The sequence below is a fragment of the Mya arenaria genome, chromosome 3, assembly GCF_026914265.1.
Source record: "Mya arenaria isolate MELC-2E11 chromosome 3, ASM2691426v1".
Taxonomy (NCBI): domain Eukaryota; kingdom Metazoa; phylum Mollusca; class Bivalvia; order Myida; family Myidae; genus Mya; species Mya arenaria.
The window spans coordinates 9268285-9281448 of NC_069124.1; the positions used below are offsets into that span (position 1 = coordinate 9268285).

The 13164-nt window shown below is 33.7% G+C and overlaps 1 protein-coding gene across 1 annotated transcript; it reads right to left on the minus strand.

Moving 5' to 3' along the window:
* Positions 1–1461: 1461 nt before the first annotated feature.
* On the minus strand, positions 1462–12867 carry LOC128226698 (mediator of RNA polymerase II transcription subunit 27-B-like). Its single transcript, XM_052936678.1, has 8 exons — positions 12484–12867; positions 8161–8299; positions 7750–7880; positions 6781–6874; positions 6358–6462; positions 5729–5770; positions 4734–4811; positions 1462–2418 (listed from the first exon to the last, which is right to left on the minus strand). The coding sequence occupies exons 1-8, from the start codon at positions 12675–12677 to the stop codon at positions 2284–2286; spliced, it is 918 nt and encodes a 305-aa protein (XP_052792638.1). The 5' UTR covers positions 12678–12867; the 3' UTR covers positions 1462–2283.
* Positions 12868–13164: the final 297 nt, after the last annotated feature.

The following is a 13164-nucleotide window of genomic DNA, read 5'->3' on the forward strand; positions in this document are numbered from 1 at the left end:
TTTTTTTCCAGTCAAGATCCTACACAATGTGCATCACAATACTTCAATGAACAAACTGTTTTATTTACCTAACACAAAAATTGACAAATCCATTTAATGATTAAAAGACCCATTTCTTGGTGCTTTGGTTTAAATGCTGTCTATTCATGTCACGTATAGGACCAATGTGGGTTACAATGTTACCTCCTTCAATTTTGATGATTTTTTGCATTTTTGAAAACTGATACCAGAACTTCTATCAAGAATTTGTAAATGGAAGTATGAACTTCATTGTCATCTTTCCTGGCATTTTTTGGTAAATTTGGAGGATTTCCATTGTCAGCTTTATGTAAAGAAAGATATTTCAAATACTGGATGAAAGTAATTAGGAAACCTTTATTCACTAGTACACCAGACTTTTGTGGACAGGTGTCACGGTGACAGCGCATTCGATTATCTTACCACTTTAACCAGAATTTCTAAGTCAAAGATATCTGTCTTAATTAATAGTATGGTTGGGAGCCATTTTCTAAAGTTTCAATGAGATATGTCAAGTAGTTGCTGAAATATTGACTTATCGAGGCTAACATGCAAAACCTTAACCATAATTTCTAAGCCAAAAAAGGCCCATAACTTGTATTATATGCAAAATCGAGTTATCTAACTCTATTAATAAAGTGTGTTGGATGGTTGAGAACCATTGTATCAAGTCTCATTGCTATATTTCAAGTTGTTGCTGAGATATTAGCTGAGATATTATCTTAAGTGGGCTTACATACAAAACTTTCATCTGAATTTCTAAGGTGAATAAAAAGGGTCATAATTTCCTTTATATGCAAGATAGAGTTTTTCTTTTGAATAATTACGCAAGTTGGATGGTTAAGAACACTTGCCTAAAGTTCCATTGAAATACATTCTGTATTTGCCAAGATATTGACTTAAATGTATTAATATGCAATACCTTAACTAACGTGTGACTCGGACACCGAACCCAGAGTGAGTAGTACAGCCCTCATAATATTTGAATGGTCAACCTTTAATCAACTTTATCTAGAAAAACTATATCAGTTTTGCGTAAAATGAAATATACAGGAAAGAAATTACAAGAATTAGACTCAAGAAACATGTTTACAATCTTACAATATATTTATACATGGCAGTAAATCTAAGAATTGAAAAAATAACAGAATTAGCTGCTTAGCTGCCATATAAGGAGTAAACAATTCATTATTTATTTAAGTTTATTCTAACTATTATTGTTCTATTATCAATTGATAATTTATATGTGTTTGATTATATGTTAAATGTTTGTCATGAAACCTGTACATCTTGGCTGTGATATTTCACTACTGGTATGTACCAGTATTTGTTAATGACCAATGGCAAATACGTTTTTTTCCCCAAGCATGGCAGTTCAAATCTCTCAAACACCAAGAAATTCTCCATTATTCTACATCAATGTGATAGAAACAATGAACTTCAAACCTTTTTCAAGTTTTATCTAAACCATTGGAAATTCCCGTACAAGCAATCAAGTTTTAGCCCATATATTTCCAAACTTCCTCAAAGCTGTCTGATATTCAACTAAAATTGTGGGAACATTGTTTAATTCAAAAATAGTTTTAATACATGCAAAGAGCCAATAATATATTCAGGTTTTTTTTTCTTTCATGTACGTCGTGAGAAACTCTCAGCAATTACTTGCATATACAGCCTTTTGTGACCAACAGGAACTGGTGTCACTGATTGACATTTTTACATTGTTCCTGCAAAATATACTGGCATCATAAACCAATTTCCATAGAGTGTAAACTACTGGAAACAACGTCAGCTGCAAACACAAAAGGCAATGGTTTCTCAATATCAGTCTTTGCTACAACTGCAATACTTTCTTCATCCACAGTCTATTTATCAGAAAAACAAAACCTTCTTTGCTAGTCTCTACATTACCAACAAACTTTTATGCAGCAACAGTCTTCAACATACAGCAATTCTTTTTAAAAAAGGCTTCCCTCCAGACACATCATTAAAAGATGATTAAGCATAAACAGTTTAACTATCTTATGGCCTTAAGTTGTCAGCTTTTCCACTTATCCAGATATGTAGAAGCTGTAAGAGCAAACAGTTATGATACATAGTCTTTGCATCATAAATAAACAAAATTCAGTTGCCAACACAAAATGGCGTGTACCGCTAAGGGTCCGTCTGTACTCTTTACACAGCCCCAACATGCAGTTGAACAACATTAATTGCGTGCAACAGCAACAGATGTTGCATCAACAGTTCAACGTCAGTTATTGAGATTCACTGCCGACAGACATCATGATATGGATCGGACGTTCGCAGGTCCCTCCATGTTGGGGGTAGTCCGTTCAGGTAATGTTTGCCACACTTGAGGCAAGGAGCGGAGAACAAAGTACGGTAACGCCCAAACCATGTCTGTAAAGAGATGACAACTTTATAAATGATTCAAAAAATACATTTTATACAATCGCCAATATCATAAATGGCATCCCCTGAACGAAATATCATGAAAATTATATAACTAGAGTTAAATCATTTGTCTCAACCTCATAAATCAATAGTGCTAAAAATATGCATGTAATTTAGAAATGTTTTACCGGTATGTATTAAGGGCAATAAAATCATAAAAATAGCATTTATGATATTATTCGAGGATCCCATTCATAACAAATTTAATCAAAAACTTGTCATTTATGGCTCATTTTCATCAATTTTAGAAAACTTGTTTTTAATAATTATTGCTGTATAATATCCCCTTTTAAGATTACCACTAGATGAGTTCTTGTTTGATAATGTTTGTTTCTCCTGCATAAATACATGGATTTCAAATAAAACTGGCTGCAATTTATACATACATCAATTGATATATCAACAAGACGCAAATGCGGCGTAACGCCACATTACAGCCGGATTTTTTATTTGATGACGCAATTTTGCAAACCTAGGATTTGAGCTAGTGACCTAGTATTTTTAACCAAAAAGACCCATATTTATACTTATCGGAGATATCTTTCATACAAATAAACTGATCAACAGAAACTATTCCATTTGTGTGAGGAAAAATGAACATTTTATAATAACATCAGCTTTTCCAAAAAGATCTGTCCCAGAGACCTAGTTTTTGACCCTAGATGACACACTTTATCATCTAAGATTTCATTTTTTTTATGACATCGGGAAAATATTTCCTAAGATTTGACCTAGTGACCTAGTTTTTTTATCTGAGGTGACCCATATTCACAAATGTTTAAGTCAACATGTAGACAAATATTCTGACCAAGTTTCATAAAGATTTGACAATAATTAATGAATTTTTATGACAGTGGAATTCTTTCTCCTAAGATTTGACCTCTTGACCTAGATTTTGACCCAGGATGACCCATAATAAAGAACTAACAAGATATTATGCAGACAAATATTCTGACTAAGTTTCATAAAGGTTTGACAAAAATTGTTGAATTTATGACATGGAAAGATTTTCCTAAGATTTGACCTAGTGACCTAGAATTCGACACGGGATGACCAATATAAAAAATAATCAAGAAATTATGCAGACAATTATTCTGACCATGTGTCATCAAGATATGGATAAAAAAATGTTGCATTTATGACAAGGAAATATTTTTCCTAAGATTTGACCTAGTGACCTAGATTTTGACCCGGGTTGACCCATATTAAAAAATATACAAGATAAAATGCAGACAAGCATTCTGAGATTTCATCAAGATTTGATAAAAATTGTTGAATTTATTACCATGAAATATTTCTTCTAAAGATTTGACCTAGTGACCTAGTTTTTGACCCGAGATGACCCATATCCATATATATTCAAGATAACATGCCGACAAATAGCCGGATTAAGTTTAATTACTATTGGATATAAACTCTTGATTTATTACATAAAATGAAAATTTTAACGCAGAATTGTAAACGCCCGAGCCCGCCCGCCCGCCTGCCCGCTTTTCGCCATTCTATTACACGTAATTTTTCGTTGAAAACTAAAAACTAAAATAATAATCATAATTCCATTGAAACTATTGCAAAGAAATCTTAAATAACTTCAAATATATTTAACTCGGGCTACTCTATATAATACTACTGAAACATCAGAGTAACATATAATCATCCTCGGCACCACAGCATATCTATAACCTTTATGATACCCTTGGCAAATCAGCTGTAAAAATCGAGCACTCATGAATAATTAATAAGGTGAAATCCAGCCGCTTGATGGGTCGCATGCTGTGCGGAAATGGCCGAGAAGTTACGGATGTAATCTCGGTTCGAAATAATCCAATGAGATCACGGCTATAAAATTGTTTTAGGCAGGATATTCTTGAGTATGCCCGTGGCTCTCCACAAAGGAGATTCTTTCGTCTTTGTAATCGGCTATTTCATTAGTGGGAAAATGCTTATGAATATTCAAGATTCGAGTTTCCCTAGTCAATTTGCCCAGGGTATCATATAGGTTATGATAAGCTAGGGTGCTGAGGATGCATATAATATGAACAGTATGTAACACAAAAGTTACTTATTCAGGGATCACAACAGATAGAGAATGCCCATCCTGTTTTCAAGTTTGAGTATGAGGGAGTTCAGCCCCACAGCAGAGTAAACATCACAGTTGGAATTATTTTCAAAGATATTTATATTCATCTCAAATAATTTTCATTATACTTCTTACTATCTATTATGTAAATATCCAGCAAAAAACACACACTATTTCTTACAATGAATGAGTTGAGAGCCAGCTCAGCGTTATGCGGGGAGTAGAAATGTAGTGTAGCAGCAGTTGCACTTTCTGTTACCTGGGAACAAAAATAACATTTAAATGTTTAGTCATTGAGACTTTTGATAGAGATTTTAAAGCTGCACAACATCGTCATGATAAGTATCACTGCTTTGGTCAAGTTTGAAATGCAGGTTGATGTTGAGCTTTGATACATACTCTTTGAAAAATCTAAAATGTTGCCAGCAAGGATATCAAGTCTTAAATGTAATGCATTGCTGTAAACACAGTTAGTAGGGCCCAGCATATTGCTTTATACAAACTTCAATATGTGCATGTTAAAAACAATACAATGCAAAGGCAATAGCCATGGAAACAAATGATTTCCCCCACCTCAGATAAGTAGATCCAATAATTTAACCATGCTAGGTATTCTTATCTTGCCAACGGGTGAAGATAAAATGCCCGTATGGAACTCCTTTTAATGGTCACCACATTGTAATTACCTCCCTTGTTAAAGACTGTAGCATCAAGGAAATCTTGTCTTATGGTAGTATTTAGAACGCTTATTAATTATTTCTCGCTTCAAATGTCACCATAAAACAGTTTTCACGCACCATTCAAGAAATAATGCTTTATTCTCCTTAGAACTATTTAAAACAACCAATTTGACTATTAACATTAACTGGATCACTGCGCGCATATCCATGACAACCACGTGCTATCGCATATCCATACACAATTATTTTCACTAAGCACAAAAGAGTTCCAGCAAAAAATACATTTTTACTTAATTTTGTTTAACTGAAGTGGGAGAAAAAGCATCTACCATAGCCGCTTGTGTAAGATAGGTTCATCCCGACCCTCGCGCAGGGTGTTTTGCGGAAAAACCTACACTCGGGTCGGAATGAACCTATCTTACACTCTCGGCCATGGAAGATACTTATAGTCTACAAAACATTTTACCAATCTGACATTGTTGCACGCAAAATTTACCTTTTGAAACACCTCATACCGTGATTTAGCCCATAGTTCCAGCTGAAATTACGATTGACATCACTATTATATTCGATATTTATTATTATAAGCAGAAAAAGTAAGACAATGTTAACGCTAAAAAAAAATAAACTAGAGCTATCATGGAAAGAAATATGCTATGGTGGTCACTTCTGCCAAATAATTTCAAAATTGGCTGAGAAAAACTGGAGCAAGTGAGAAAAATAAAATACAATTTTTCTAATTTGTTTAAACACAGAAGCAGACATAGGCCAAACAACTTTTACTAAATGCTGAATAAAAAGAATGTTAATCCCAAAACATTTTTTTTTCTTGTATTGTGATTTGGGAGAAAAGAGATTATCCCACAAAGTATTTTATAATTTATTCAACGGAGGAATAATGATGATGGCTTGAAAAAGTTTTGTTGGCATTTCTAAATCTGACAAACAAAGTATCAATTTGGTATGGCCTCATAAAAATTGCAACAAATGTATAATCTACAATAAATAAACTTGCATGCGTATATATTTGACACACATGTAAAATAAAAAACATTATTTCTAAAACTCAGGTGAACGTACAATTGCACTGCAATATGACAGATGCTTAGTACATGTTCAGCAAACCTTTGATTCATCAGGGTTGTCTTCTGTAAATCCTCGCACATTGACCCACTCAATCATCAGCCCCCTCAGAGCCACTTGTGCCCGCAAAACTCGACCCAGCGATATCTGTTACCGGTAATAAAGAGTATGAAAAAGACAGATCATTAACTCTAACAGTAACTTGAAAGAACAATAAAGACTTTTTACATTTATTGGGCTAGCATAATTTAAACATTATAACAAAACATGTTATACCGGTACATCTTTACTCAGTCACAGATTGGTACAAAGCCAAAAGGGTTCCTGAATTTCACCCATTTCAGACAATGTGGTGGATCTTTTTTAAAACAGGTGTGTGACTAGGACACACTAAACAAAACGAATCAATCAGATGAATAGAACATAACCAAGTAAAATGAATCCAAATCAGGGCCTGCCACAAACCTGCAGCACTGCATGGCTCCCTAAAGGATGTGTCGGTGTGATGGTCATCTCGGGAATCTTCACAGTTCTTCTACTCAACAGGGTCTCAACAGCACTGAAAGAGGATGTATGTTATAAAGGTTCAACGGCACTGAAAGAGATGTTCAGGTAAGTTTTCCTGAATCGACAGCATTAACAGCATTGAATGAGATGTATGTTATTGGCCATTGACTAAGAAGTGATTAATGTTTCTGAAATAATAACCTTCTTCATAGAGTATTCCAAAAGTGTGCATGCCATTTCCCAGTGATGACAATAATGTTCTTACATAAAGCAAAATAAAACATCTTTAAATACGCCTATCTATAGCAATTTTTGAAAAGGATGTAACCCTCACCAAACCATTTTTTTCCTAACAATGATGTGATGGCAATACTCAAAATGTTTTCTTTTAAAAAAACAATTGGATTATAAAAAGGCCATGCCAAAATGAAATAAGAGCTATCACAGAGACAGCAAGCTCAACTATTTCGCCACTTTTGGGTTAAAGGATTGCAAAGTTTAAGTGAAACTGTAAAATTAAGGTTCAATGCAATACATTAAACTAGTAGTTGAGTTGTTGAGTAATTGACTGATATATGCGCTTATGTGCAAAACCTAAACCAAAATTTGTAAGTCGAATAATAAAGGGCCATAATTTGCATTACATTGAAGTAAGTGTTATCTTACTTCTTTGATTAAATAGGTTGGAAAGTTGGGAAAACTGAAAAAGTTTCAATGCAATAAATGATGTACCGGTATTTGCTATGGTACTGACCTGCAGGGGCTTACATGATAAACCTTAACCAAGGTGTGACGCAAGAGCTGATGCTTGGATGAGTAGAATAGCTCTTCTTATTCTTCTACTAGTCGAGCTAAAAATGGGAATAAGTGCTGGATGTGCAGTTATAAAAATATTTATCATACTTAAAGTCAGCTAGAAAAACCTACTTAGGTGAGTATGCATGTCCAGTTGGTGGAGTTCTCTTCAATCGTTTGGCTGGTTGCAGTGAGGTCTGGGTTCGTTTGAACTTGTTATGAGTATCCAAGATGTTTGCTGCATATCCAGCCAGCTCAGATACCTGAAACATTAAGACAGATTACATGTGAATGGGCAACATTTATATAAAATGATTTTATCATCAGATATTTCACAGTCTCTTACAAGAGTTTTCATGTGATAGATTTCGTATTTTACTGACAAACAGAATGAGTCAAATACAAAGCAGATAGCTGTCCTTTTACAATCATTGAAGTCCCCACAATATCTGAATATATTTTATAACATCAATTTATAAATATATTGACTAGATGAAATAGGCATATTTTTTTCTTATTTATGATTATTATCAGAACAGACACCTTGTTTGACCATTTGTAAGCCTGCAGCACTTGTTGGTAGACAGGCATCTTGTCAATGGCAGGGTCGATACTCAGGTAGATGCTGTTGGGAGTCACAGGAGACAGACTGGTCAACGCACTGCCTGTCTTCTCAAGCTCACTGCAAAAAAGAAAAAAAAGAAATAGCAACAAGGAAATAAATTTAAAGCAAATGAAATATTTTGGTTGTTTGGGGGCAAAACCCCTAGAAGCTCATAAACATTCTGTACTTTAAGGTCTAAGACAGAATAATCCATGTACATAGAGGATGAGTTTTTAATCAATCATACATGCCAGATTACTCTTTTCAAGTGTGTGATGAAACACAAATTACAGTTAAAAGTATACCAGTACTGTGTGTGTTGACCAGAAATCGAGAATGAGAAAGTTCCAGAACTGCTGTGATACAGTTAATAAACTTTAACCCATGAGTCTTTCAATATGCAATATGGGCCATACCAACAGCCATAGTGGTAACCTAGGTGGAAAATTGGCATAATGCAGGCCTCAAACTCATTGTAGCCAGAATACTAACATGGTACTGTAATAGTCCAAATAATTGTACGTTTACGGATTTTTTTACTTTTTTTGAAATGGCAAATCCTTCACGTACAAATTGTTTAGTATCAAAAGTGGGTAGTTATTCCGATCAGGATTCCGGTTTAAAGCATTTAACATCTAAAAAATATCATAAAAACAAGAAATATTATCAGCTTATGTTATTTTATATCAGTTCCATTCATAAAAATGTCATATCCTATGAATAATTATGAGTTTGACGTGTTTTTTTTGGCTACCAGACAAATCGGCCCCTTACCAAATCGGCCCCTAGTTGAAAAGGCTACCTTTTCGGCCCATTACCAAATCGGCCCCATCCTGTAGATGTTTCGGCCCCTTATTACGGAGACATTTCGGCCCTTATTTTCATTTTGTTTTTTTTATTTCTAAATATAAGTAAAAAACATAGAATTTCATTTTTTATCTGAAAAGAAGTTTTAATGAGATATGTTTATTCACATAAAGCTATATATGCATACAAAAGTATTGATAACAAGAGATGTTAGTGAAACATTTATGCCCCCTTGGGAGCCAAATTGTTAGTAGGATTTGGACACTTAAATAAAATATGGACAATCAGAAAACCTTTTTTCAGCTTACAGTCACACTGACCTTGACCTTTGACCCACTGACCTCAAAATCAATAGGGTTCATCTGCTGGTCATGACCAATAAGCCTATCTAGTATGAGGTCCCTGGGTCAAAGCGTTCTCAAGTTATTGATCGGAAACCGTTTTTCATGTTAAGGTCACACTGACCTTGACCTTTGACCCACTGACCTCAAAATCAATAGGGTTCATCTGCTGGTCATGACCAATACACCTACCAAGTATGAGGTTCCTGGGTCAAAGCGTTCTCAAGTTATTGATCGGAAACCGTTTTTCATGTAAAGGTCACACTGACCTTGACCTTTGACCCACTGACCTCAAAATCAATAGGGTTCATCTGCTGGTGATGACCAATACACATACCAAGTATGAGGTCCCTCGGTCAAAGCGTTCTCAAGTTATTGATCGGAAACCATTTGGTATTCCGACCGACCGACAGACAGACAGACCGACCGACCGACCGACCGACCGACCGACATGTGCAAAACAATATACCCCACTTTTTTCAAAAGGGGGCATAATAAAAATAGATTTAAACGGAAATATTTTTATACTGGAACACAAATATACATGTGAACATAGACATTTATTCATGAGATTCTTTGTTTTATAAAACTAAATCGAGTTAAAACATAAATCTATAGACTTAAAAAAAAAAAAATGAAATAATCTTTAAAATAATATACATAAGCATGTTGCTAATATTTACAAGAGGAATAATGATATGTGTTTTATATCAAGTCCACTATCTAAAACTGTTTCAAGGTCGCATGCTGTAGATGGCATCAACATTTCTCAAAAACTCCTCACACATAACCTCATGCGAGTATTATGAGTCCAACTCACCCATAATCCTCGCGTCAATGTCTACATACCGCGCTCTACGCTAACGGCCACAGGCTATCTCCGACACGAGTATTAGCTGTTATTTTTTTTCAAGACAGTCTAATGGCGAATTGTCACATTCCACACAGGTGTCAGGCGTTGGAATTTGTGACACTTTACAAGTTAATTCGTCTACACTCAAGGTCACCAAAAAATGTCAAAAAGTACACAGCAATAAAACGTTATCATTATTATGTATGCATTGAATATTGAAATAAGGGTATATTTTTATGACAATATTGAGAGCAATAGTATACCTCAAATATGTACATAATAAATTGATGGTTGAAACGTAAAGGAATATGGAAAAGCAGTTTACCATGTCTAATCATTTAAATAAACAAAATATGAATTTGTGACCATGTAGCTTTTAATTAAATCATGTATTATCTTTGATTTATTGATACTTTAATAACCTGAAAAAATAAACTTCAACTAAGCTGTACACCAGATTTTATCATTTACTGTAAGTTAAAAAAACATGCTAATATAAATCTTTCAATTTTGATAATACCATGTCACACATGTGTGTAATTTATAATGTACCGATGCAACTATGACACTAGCCAATGTGAGTCTTATACAACAGCTTCGATATAATTTTGGCATCATATGCATTTTATTCCAACATTAGTTATGGGAAATCTTGATGTCACATACAAAGCCATATTTGGAAAGTGTTATACTTTGTTATACAGTTTTGAGACGTTGTTTTGAGACGTTGTTTATATTACTCAAATCTTCTTTAATCAGCTGTAAAAACATTAACAAATTAAAGACACGTATTCATTCACATGTCTTTTCACACTCACAACACACACAAAGAACGCATTGTTCAAAGACAATTTTTCTATGAAATCTTTATTGATCAATTGATATTTATTTTAGTTATAACAAAATACGTTCTTACATATTTTTTTAACATTTTATATTAAAAATAAGGGTTTAAATTTAAATTTAGATTTGAATGATTTTTTATCAATCTTATCAATGTTTTTCATGAACATTGTCTATTTGTGAATATCCAGATCTCATTTACAATCTTTTGAAATAAAAGTTGACAAATTATTCTTTTCTTTACGTATTAAAAATAAAATTAAATTAAGGGGCCGAAATGTCTCTGTTGAAAATCAGTAAGGGGCCAGTGATTTTTATTTTAATTTTCAAAACCACCTGTGGCTTTACAATTGGGAAAATAAGCGTGTTATTTCCCAAAATTGGGAAAATACAATGAACATTAAAATGGTCATTTAAAATAACCAGTAACAAAGAAACCTATTAAAACTGTTTCAACTCTCTTTAATGACAGTTAGTATCATCAAAACATGATTTTTGTGCCAAATGATCCCTATCAATGTTGGGAAATTCTTCATAAATAATAACAAAGTATATAATTTTTATAATGAATAACATTGATATTTTCATCATAATATGCACTGACTCTGTTAACACCTTACATTGTTTAATCCCTTGTTTTAACTCTTTGAAATAATGAATTTTTTAATTAACAATTTCTTAATTCCTCTTAAATTGGATACAAAATCTGCTGTCTAATAGAAATGATGACTTTCACACTCATAAAGAGAATGGAATTAATATATCAATATTTTTATTTTTTTCCAATTTCCAAATAGTCAGACTTGTTTGCAATTGATCAAAAAACAAATGAATGCATTTTGTAAAATTTCATCAACATGTTTCCTTTGGCATTCATCAAAAAGTAAATACACCATCATTATAATAAATAAATACTTTGTCATTTCACCCAGTTGTCTTACTTTCAGTTTCACTTCTCAGTTCTGTCATTTTCCGATATTGGCAATGAAGGTCAATGTCATGTATGTAAACATGTAGGTGAGGCATGACAAAGAACAGCATTGTATATTATTTTAATCCCCTCCTGCACCGATTTTTGGCGAGGGGAAACAGCCGTTATTTGGCGGTAAATTTCAGAAAAAAAAATCACTGGGGGCCGAAACGTCTCCAGTCAATTTAATTAAGGGGACGAAATGGCAGGGCCGAAACGTCTTAGGGGCCGATTTGGTAAGAGGCCGATTTAGTAAGGTGCCGATTTGTCTCGCTCCCATTTTTTTCATTTCTTGCTGTCAAAACATAGCGATATGTCTACTGAATAAACCTAGGCTGTGTCCTAACAACACACACACATTCCTGCCATTCTTGTGGTTTGGTTTTCCAATCTGGATCATATCGTTTGATTAGAATTGTAAATGGGTCGTACTGTCCACTATTCATACCTTATGTCATTATTGACCGAAAGAAGTGATTCGTGGAACTTGTTCAACACTTCTTTTTCAGCCTTTTTCTTCTCTGTGCCCTTTTCAATAGCGCAGCCATCAGCTAAGTTTTGAAAAACTTTAGCAACACTTGAACGTAACCTTTGTGTCAATTTTATAGCTTGGAGAATTGTTTCTGTTTGGTTGTCTGACATTTTCAAACCGTCCTTTTTCGCTGAGCTGTGTCGCGAAAACAAATTATTATTTAGAGCCGCTTAAATCAATATAACTCTACTATTGGTCCATGTGTTTAGAAATGATATTTTAAACTAGTCTAATTTAATTCAATAGACAAACAAACTATATCATTACAATCATAAAACATATAAAAATATTTGACAAATATTGATTTTGAATATAATTTTTTCAATGATACAAAATTGAGTATTATACCTATACCGTATAGCAATGTATAGGCTACACACTACTAAGTTTTAGGTCGTTTTTCATAAAAGTTACATTTCATGGTAAAAAACGGAAAATATTTCGACTTTCGATGGGTTTTTTTCGATCCACCGGGATCAATAAATTGGTCCTAGTTATAAGCAAAAATAAACAAATTATAATGATATGTGACATGAGAGGAACACACAAACTGAATGTATAACAGTAAAATCAGTATACACAATGTATGATCGAATG

Excerpts from the sequence above, each read along its gene's own strand:
- LOC128226698 (XM_052936678.1), bottom strand. The coding sequence starts at position 12,677 with ATGTCAGACAACCAAACAGAAACAATTCTCCAAGCTATAAAATTGACA. Across the intron at positions 8,300-12,483 it reads TCGGTCAATAATGACATAAG|TGAGCTTGAGAAGACAGGCA; the intron begins GTATGAATAGTG and ends TCTTTTTTGCAG. Across the intron at positions 2,419-4,733 it reads TGGCTCTCAACTCATTCATT|ACATGGTTTGGGCGTTACCG; the intron begins GTAAGAAATAGT and ends ATCTCTTTACAG.